This window comes from Brassica napus, chromosome A6 (genome assembly GCF_020379485.1).
Source record: "Brassica napus cultivar Da-Ae chromosome A6, Da-Ae, whole genome shotgun sequence".
Classification (NCBI taxonomy): domain Eukaryota; kingdom Viridiplantae; phylum Streptophyta; class Magnoliopsida; order Brassicales; family Brassicaceae; genus Brassica; species Brassica napus.
This window is the reverse complement of record NC_063439.1, coordinates 1,866,747-1,876,413: the sequence shown is the minus strand read 5'-3', so window position 1 is coordinate 1,876,413 and position 9,667 is coordinate 1,866,747. Positions and strand designations below refer to the sequence as shown.

Below are 9,667 nucleotides of genomic sequence, written 5' to 3'. Positions count from 1 at the left end.
TGTTCTTTGTAGCATGCAACTACGTTTCGGGTTTACAACTTGAGGGAATGAGCTTAACCAGGATGTTAAACCTCGATCAATTGGTTCCTACGAAGAATCTACCAACCATGATTCTAATGAACAATGATTTTAATGGCCTAATGCCACAGGTTAAGAGGCTTACTTCGTTGAGATCTTTGTATTTGTCTAATAGCCGGTTCTCTTGAGAGATAAAGGCTAATGCATTTCAAGATATGCTTTAGTCGAAGAAGAATGTGTTGGCGAATATCGCCTCCAGGGGGAACAATTCCTTCTTCTTTGCCAATGCGAATAGAAGTTCGGCTGAAGGTGCAGTAGCTATAAGTCAAACTTAAGATGCAGCAGATACAAGTCAAACAGTTGAAGCTGAAGATGCAGCAACTGTAAGTCAAACGTTTGAAGCTGAAAATGCAGCGACTATAAGTCAAACGGTTGAAGCTGAATATGCTTCTATGCATCAAGCAGTTGATACTAACAATGATCACAAGGTCTTGTAGGGAAGGATGCTGAGTGTGATGATCCTTCAGAACCGGTGTCTCACTCAGAGACTCGTAATCGTCCGGAAGTAGAGAACAAAGAAGATCCGAGCAAAGATGTTGATGGATCAAGTATATTTTATAGTAAGTGATGATTACTGGAGCTTTGTCCTCTGTTTAATCTCTCTGAGCTTAATTAGTGAATGATTCAGTTGTTGTTTTTCTATGTCACTCACTCTTGTTAGACAACTCCTTGACTGTACTCTTATAAATTCCTACAGCATCTAGTATTAATTGTAATAATGCAAGATACTAAGCATAAATTTATATTTATTTTGCTATAAGTACAAAATCATTTGCAGAATTTAAAAGACAGTATGAAATGTAGAAAAGGAAAAGAGAACTTTTTATTTTGAATCTAATTTACAATAACATAAACTCTATAACAATAAGAATACTTAGATATTTAAAGCACAGATAACCAATTCACAGTAAAAAAAATAAAGGAAAAAATAATTTGAAAGTGATTATAGTGCCAAAACATTCTTGATGATCCCAGATAAGAGATTCAAGAAATGCCAATGGTTTTACCAAGAAGCCAGAGAACAAGAGACAATTCAAGTCCGAAAATTGTATGGAGTGTACCTCTATCAAGTGTAAATCCATAAACTGTGATTCCTGCTCTGTTATTCTCGAAGTAACTCACTACAAACAAACAAAATAAATCCAACCAGACATAGTTAAGTAAGAGACCATTAATACAAAAGGCATTGCAGAATATCTATTTTGTTTAATTTACCTAGAGCTTGTCGTTTCTGGAATGAGATGGTACTGAAAGCATAAGCAGGAATGATGTTATTGTTGTCTAGATCATCTTCTTCGTCACCATAATCATCACTATCTGATTCTGCTAACGTGATAACATCATTGCCTTTATTGTTATTGCTGTTTCTAGCAACCAAAGTTGGAGTCTCTCCATCTGCTATCTCAAAAGATTCTAACGTTGCGCATACATGCCATTTTGCAGCTAAGCATGTCACGGCTTGAGCCTTGTGTGTGATCTTTGACGCACTTCGTAATAGTATGAGCAATGCAGTGACCAATGTCATTGAACAAAGCTGAAGATAAAAAAGGCACACAAAATGAGTTTCTTTAAATAGGTATATTCAGAAACAAACATTACTATAGTGAGTGATTATGGCGGGTTTTAACCACAACCGGATGAAACATTCGTGTTGTCCCCTAAAATTTAAGAGCTATCATAGTCACATGACCCCCAAATTGCGATTTTTTTAATTAAGATTAACTCATAAATATTTCTATCTTCCAAAATCTCAGATTGAGTAAATGAAACTTACAGCGAGTTCTCCAGCTCTGTACATATTAACTTCAGTGTAAGCTTTGGTAGTAATAAGCAGAGAAGAAAACTGACTTCCAGTGACAAGAACCAACAAGCATAGAATGAAAGAACGATATCTATGGCTGATGATTCTGAGATGACGTCTGATACGAAGATGTTCAGACAAGATAGAACCAACATCTGAATCAATCTGAAAGAGCTTAGCAAAGTCCTGTAGGCGAAGGATCTGAAGATGGCAAATGAGACGGAAGAGAACACAGACAAGGAAGATTACGGTTGTTCGGTAAAGCCAAGAACAAAGCTCCATAACACAAGCGACTGTATCGCTTAAGATAACGTTTCCTAAAAACGGTATTTGAGATCCACCTGAAGCGTACCACCATATTTTGTAAGCACTCATTGCTAAGAAACAAGGGATCACGAAGTAGGAGACAATATGAAGCGACGTCTGCAAAAGCAAAGCACATTTAATAAATTTTTGATTCAGATGATAATGCTTGTGGAATAAGTAATATGGTAAATCAACTACAGAGAATTCACCAAAGTTCTGGACTTGATTAATGTCACAATACATGAACCACCTAAATATTGAATTTGCTATATGATATTATCAAAACTGTAAATTTGTTTAAATTTTGCTGACTTGAGTAACATGTGGAATGTTGGTTTAATAAAACATCAAAGTGACGTCATATGATCTCACCAATAAACTAAAAAATAGTTAAATCAATTTTAAGTCAGATTAAACCGGTGTTTTACTGTTAACGTAAAATTAGTATTGTTTATGATTTTGATAAAATTGATCATATTGCAAAAGAATAGGTAACAAGTTTAAATATTTAAAGATTTTATGTATGTATTGTCTTAATCAACATTTCATGTATGATTTATAAGGGAATAGGCTATTTTCCTAAAAAGTTAAGGAAGAAAATCACAATCGTATAATAATTATATTTTCTTTTGTTTACGATACTCAACCCTTAAAGATGCGTCGAGTAGTTTCCTAACTTTATAATATTCATGAATCATGATGATTCTTCCCCCTATCTTTTCATTTGTTCTATTATTTTTTTGTCCATCTTGTCCATATTCTTTGTACACTTTATTTGCCTGCCATTAGAAAATTAAATTCTACAATAATTGATGTTTTCAACTTTATTTTTTTATGTGGCAGAGATTACTTGTTTAACACTTTACACCATTAGCGAAAAAATATTTATTGTAGTTTAGCTTCAACATACTCCGACATGATCTGGACGAAGTACGATCCAAAATTTTCTAACAGAACACAACAGATTTGTCTTTTACCAGTTCAGTTCTGTAATAATTTATTTTATGAATTCGAAGAAACGGTAGAAACTAAAAAAATAAATTTAATTTTTTTTATAAACTCACATTGAGTTGATTGGTGTAGTTTCTGCGTACGGTTTCGCTCTCGTCCCATAACTTATCGAAGAAGAGGAACCGTCGGAGACCGTACTTGCTAACGAATCTAGTGAGGCAGAGAAAAGAGACGGCGGCGACGCTGCTTAGAGACAGCTGTACGACGGAGTCATACGGTCTTGAATGATAACTGTCGCAGTCAGCGCAAGCGAGGAGGAAGTGAGAGATCGCTGGAACCACGAGCGTGAAGACGACGAACATGGTCCACGAGAGGATAGCAGTCCATAGACTCGAGTGGTCCACGCACATCCATCTCAAGTATTTACGGAAGCTCTGTAGCTCGTCTTGCTGATGCGAGACGCATCGGTTAAAGACTTTGTTTCTGTTGTTCTCGCGGTTGATCAGCGGCTCGTTTCCGGTGGTGATGTCGATGTCCGCCATGGACGAGAGAATCAGAGAGAGAAGAGAGAAATCGCGGTTGCGTTTCCTTTTTGGTATTCGGTGACACGATTTGTGAACAGACGTTGGTGATGGGAAACGCTATTTATAAGTTAGTTTTATTTGTTTTGCGTGTATTTGTCTTGTAAGTTCAGGATCAAATATATATTTGGCGTATTGTGAGAGATAATATTTGGACTTTGGAGTATATAAAATTAAGGATCAAATATATTTTTGAGAGGTAATTTAAGTAAATGGTATAATATTCCTCTAATTAGCATAAAATGATATTGATTCCCTATCTAAAATATTAGGATATTTAGACAAATATTGTGTCATTTTCTTAAATAAATCTCGCAAATATTTGATCCTTAATTTTATGATACTCCAAATTTAAACGAGATAATAGTTGGAGTAGCATAGAATAAAATATCAAAATATATTTTTTCTTGAAAGCAATATTTAGGTGTATGCTGTTTCTCTTAATGACACAAAGTTTTACTAAACAGCATGTTATTAAGAGACGTGCATGACTTTTAACTGGATATTCCATTTTTATAAATATGAAGAAATTACAAGGGATTTCACATGATTATAGCCTAACAACAACAGATTACAGACGACCTGGATACAAAAAAAAAAGAATGCGCTACAAAAACGTACTCTAAATACCTTTTCAAAAAAAAAAAATTTACTCAAAATACAAAAGCCAAGTCGATAAGAAGGTTATAGTCGACGGATGGTTTCTTTGCGCACGAGAGAGGAAAGTCCAACTTTGCTCTAAGAGTTTGCTTAATGTCTGAGATCAAAGCAGATGGATGTCTACTTATTTTCTATTTATTTTCTTCATATTTAAATTTATGTTATTTTAAAATTAGCACCTAATTTAGTTTCTTTACAATAAAATCTAGCACCTAATTTAGTGTTTGCTTACAAATGCTTTTATAATTGTTTGCATCAATTAATGAACGTTCATAGTCATATAGTGCAATGCAACGATATACTAAATGTGATATAACATTTGTTTACGATAATGTTTTCACGATTCGCGGATGGACTGAATTTATGTGGATTGTCATGGGAGAACGTTGGATTTGCCGGATTTTGTTGAGCTCTAGGAAAGCGGTTTAGCTGATTGAAACTACTTGATAATATTCATATATATAAACTAATCATAGATTAACATGTTCGTGCCAAACTATTAATAAGAACTTAATAATGTTGGACATAAAGAACGTTATAAGAAGAAAAAACAAGATGTAAAAAAAGAAATGAAGCAGAAGGTGAACACAGACTGTCTAGTGGGCCATCTTTAGCATGTGTTTAGGTCTTCACAGATCACCGTAGAAACATCGCCACGCCTGTTGTTAGGCTGTTCCTAATAACCCATTTTCATTTTTAAATTACTAAACGAGTCGATTTAAATTATGCAAGAAAACAAAAGCATCATTGGATCTTTGTGAATGTACGATGATTTTCTTACTAAATTATTTTACGAAGACCTTTAAGAACTGTTTATAACCACCGAGCGGGAGATGTCTTGAGTTTACTGGAAGAAAAGTATCTTTTTTTTAAAAAGGCATCTTAAAATGTGTAACTCAGCCAATGCTAATGATCAGTCTGAATATGTTATTATTCATAATTTTTTAATTCAAAAGTTAATAGTTGTGATGCTTTGAAATCAATTCGCTTGTTTGTATCTGGTTGATTACTTATGATCTTGTCAGTGCCTTAGTGGCTATGTTATATACACACTATGGAACCACATAATTATACTGTAATCAATTACTTATTTCACATGTTCATTATTAATCATATAATTTCGTGAATTAATTTCTCCAATAGCCATCTTCATAAGTACACCTCCCGACAGGTACGTTCCTGCTTTAAATCAGGTAAAGTAACAGTTTCAGGCCACATAATATAAAAAAATTTGTGCCACATTTACAAATTAAGTGCAGCTCAAATGGTTTGAAAAGAGAAATTAGTGACCTCCTTTCCTTTGGTTAGAGTCTTGCTCTCTCTCATTCACATATATTTTTTTTTTTGCAGTATTAATATAACTATAAAGGCCACATCATTTTAACTCTGGCGGATCGCATGGTAAGCTCAACCGCTTTTTCTTCAATTATTTAAGTTTCAGAATTTTATTTTTTTGCATTTTCAAATTTCTAATGTTTGTCTAATTTATTTTTTTTCAAGGCGGAAGAAAATGAAGGCCACCCAGTTGATGATCTCGCCCTTATGAAAAGGGCGTATACCAACAAGAAGACCGGCCAGATTGATGATGGTCTTGTGAGGGACGTGGTCGACCTGGTCCAAACTCAGGTGTATGACGAAGTGTCTCAGCTTCAAACCGATGATGACGATTCGGCGGCCTCGACCAACTTGTCTCGGGTTCGAATCAACGAAATCGTTGAATCGGTAAGTTTTTTTTTTTAAAAGTTCAATTTAATTATTTCTTGATTTTTATTTTATCATCAATTTAAATTATCTAAACTTGGTTATTTATATTTCAGTCGGTTCCAAAGAAAAAGGGACGTTTGGTCGGTTTGGGTCGTCGCTCCCGGTCGGCTGCTCCTTCTTCTGCACCACATGCGTATGTTGATCCAGAAGTTCTTACGGCTCAGCTGAAGGACAAGGATGATCGGATATCTGCGTTGGAGACTCAGATGGCAGCTCAACAGGCGGGCTATGAGACCCAGAAGAGGCTGAACGAGCAGATGATGGAGATGATGAAGAGGATGTACCCGAACGAGACGTTCCCGAACATTCAAGACCCGTAGTTTTTTTTTTTTCCAAAAACTCTGAATGTTTTATTTAAATTTGAATATTATCTACTATGTTTTATTTTATGTTTTATTCAATTTTAATTTTAAATTTTAAAAATTTTAATTTTTAAAAATAAAATTAATTTTTTAAAAAAATAAATTTTTTAAAAAAATAAATTTTTTCAAAATTCCGAGGGAATGGGGTTCCTCGGAAAATTCCGAGGAACTTTCTCCCCTCGGCAAATTCCGACGAACTTTAAGTTCCTCGGAATTTTCTGAGGGAAAAAGTTCCTCGGAATTTTCCGAGAAACTCCACTCCCTCGGAAAATTCCGAGGGAAGAAAGTTCCTCGGAAAAGTCCGAGAAACATTTGTTCCTCGGTATTTTCCGATAAACATTCCGAAGAATATTTCGTCGAAACTTCCGAGGATTGGACCATCGGAATTCCCTCGGTATTTTCCGAGGAACCTTCCGACGAACTTCGTGTCCTCGGAGTATCCTCGGAATTTTGTTTCCTCGGAATTCCGTCGGAAAATTCCGACGGAATTCCGAGGAATTATGAATTTCCGAGGAGTTATTTCCGAGGACTTTTTTCGTCGGTATGTCCTCGGAATAGCGTTATTCCGACGACATACCGACGATTTTTTCCCTCAGTATCCCGATGTTTTCTTGTAGTGGTTAGTAATAGACGTTCTGATCACAAGATAATATACTACGGTTTACGGTTGGATACGAAACCACCCATGAGTTTTAAGTCACAAATTTTCCAATAAATAAAGGAAAATACACAGTTTCCAGTTTGTAAAAGTCGCTGAGTTGCTGGTCGAGAAGGACTCTCCCAGGCACTCTCTCTGAGGCTTTGACTCATGAAACTGAGCTTCTGTTTCAGGGATAGTGACATTTCACTCTGTTGCTGTTTTTAGAAACTTTTCAAATTGCTCATTTCTTCTTTCAAAGAGGAAAGATACCCTGATCCTTTTCTCGAAGTAGCATCCTCCACACACACTCAACCATCTCAGATCAAAGGACAGTATAGATCTAGAGCATTCTACTACACTTTCTCCTGTTTCCTCAAGAATCTACTACTCTCACCTCTCCTTCTAAGCTTACGAAGTCTAAAGATCCATTTCTCGGCTTGTTCCTTGTCCAAACTCACTATCTAAGATCAAGTGTTTTGTTTGATTAATATTTAATTATAAATTATTTTATATTTAAGTTTTAACTTTTATAATTGAAAGATATCATTTCAAGATAACAATACAATACAAAAGAATTATCTTATTTTCTAAAATATAATATTAATAATAAAAATATATTTTTAGTTATACAATAAATTATATATGAAATTCATTAAGTATAACATAGGGTTTAACCGTTCTAACTTTTAATATGAAAGGTTGAATGCGCAAAATTACCTCGCAAATAATAATATAGATTTACTATCATAAACTGTTTGTAACAAGATTTTTGGTTAAGTATATATAGTCCTCCTATATATTAAATGAGAATTCACTTAATTGATTTTTACTTAGGTGTCAATCATAGAGATAATTTAAGAAAAATTATTATAATTTGATTGGTTGAAGGATATTCAATATTTAATTATTTTAATTAGATCTAATATAAAATTTAAGTTTAGAACTAATTAATATCGCTTACCAAATAGTCTAAATGATATTACAAATAATAATTTATGGTAGCTAATTATCAAAATTATAGAAACTGTAATAATGTTTGATTCATTTTTTTAATATTTATATACTACATAAAATAATTAGTAGAACACAATGTCTAGAAATCAATATAATGATTTCATATTCTTATATAAAACATTACATTTTTATATAAATAATTATAATATTATTAATGTATTATAATGTCCATATATGGCTTATAAGTCATTTGTTAAAAATTAAAACATTTATAAAATTATCTATCATGGCTTACAAAAATATTTTATCTTAATTTTAAATTATTTATATGCGTTTATAAAACATTGTATAATATAAAATTTCTCTCTTTCATCTTCTTCTTTGTTTCAACTTAGTCTAAGTTTTTCTTGTTTGTCGTCTTTGATTAGAAAAACTCAAGGATGGCTTTCCTTCCCCCATCTCATGGCGGCCCATAATGATTCGCCATCAGATGATGTTTTCCCAATCTCACAGCCTCTTCTTCCACCGTCATTCTGTTTTCAGGAATAATGGTTCTGCTTGTTCATCGCACCAATTAACTAAACTTTACCCAGCATTTTGGCTCAGAAACTGCCAGTAAAAGTCGGGTCGATTCAATATTTGAGAGTCACTCGAGGTACTTGGAGACGATTTTTCTCTTTCTCGATGAGGATGAGGGACCTTGGGTGGCGCTTTCTTTGGTATTTTACGATGTGACGAGGCGCACTAGAAAGAGTGTCACCTTTGGTTTTTCTCCCTTCCATCTTACTAAATATGGTGATAGGAGTTATATAGTCATCTCCCACGTGACGCCTATTGGGATCCGTACCATTATTGCCTCCTTGTTTTAGACTTTCGAGGTAAGGGCAAGAGATGACCTCCAATGCTCGAAGCTGTGATCGCTTTTAAGTGGTTTCATAACAGCCCAATTTTTATGATCTCGCGTATATTGATGATTCGTTAAAAAAGGTATGATTGGTAAAAATTAGAATTCAAGTACAAATACAGAGGATATCGATATCTTCGATAAGAAATTAGTGTAGGATTTCGATATCTTAAAAATGTGTAAAAAAAATATGTATATTGATGATTTCGTATAAAAAAGGTATGATTGGAAACAAGTAGAATTCAGTACAAATACAGGGATATCATAGAACAATAACGTATGTATGTATTTAAAAGTATAAAATTGCTTAGGAGAATTCAGTTCCCCTCCTCTTGCCTTTGGCCTTTCCTCTTATAGGTGTATTCAAGAGCGGATTGTAACGACGGCGTGATCTTTGACGAAGATCATGTGCCTTTATGCCCTCGTTATACTGTAGTTTGAAAACATCAGCTCGCATGGACTGCTTCTTTCGAGTTCGGCAACGACGTTGGACCTCCGTGGGCTTATTTCTCTCCTTACGGGACTAAAGAATAACTATATATAGAGTTTCTCAAACCGAAGATAGAGCGGGGTGATATCCGCCTCCACATATACTATAGTTAGTTTCTCAATCATATTAGATTGAATGTCCAAATATCCTGACGCAAAATGCGTATTTCGAGTTTT

General features: G+C 34.3%; 1 protein-coding gene across 3 annotated transcripts; it reads right to left on the bottom strand.

Moving 5' to 3' along the window:
• Positions 1–254: 254 nt before the first annotated feature.
• On the bottom strand, positions 255–3,799 carry LOC111197800. 3 transcript variants are annotated; one of them, XM_022720510.2, is made up of 5 exons: positions 3,250–3,799; positions 1,853–2,302; positions 1,294–1,612; positions 1,140–1,199; positions 255–778 (listed from the first exon to the last, which is right to left on the bottom strand). In XM_022720510.2, the coding sequence occupies exons 1-5, from the start codon at positions 3,676–3,678 to the stop codon at positions 723–725; spliced, it is 1,314 nt and encodes a 437-aa protein (XP_022576231.2). In that variant the 5' UTR covers positions 3,679–3,799; the 3' UTR covers positions 255–722. The 3 variants fall into 3 exon arrangements, with proteins under 3 accessions (XP_022576231.2, XP_022576232.2, XP_022576230.2); XM_022720511.2 differs by having other exon boundaries at positions 255–769; XM_022720509.2 differs by lacking the exon at positions 255–778 and having other exon boundaries at positions 878–1,199; positions 3,250–3,794.
• Between the last annotated feature and the right edge of the window lie 5,868 nt (positions 3,800–9,667).

Coding starts and splice junctions, on each gene's coding strand:
- LOC111197800 (XM_022720509.2), bottom strand. CDS start 3,678: ATGGCGGACATCGACATCACCACCGGAAACGAGCCGCTGATCAACCGC. Junction 2,303..3,249: donor ACTACACCAATCAACTCAAT/GTGAGTTTATAA, acceptor TTGCTTTTGCAG/ACGTCGCTTCATATTGTCTC. Junction 1,613..1,852: donor ACAGAGCTGGAGAACTCGCT/GTAAGTTTCATT, acceptor TTTTATCTTCAG/CTTTGTTCAATGACATTGGT.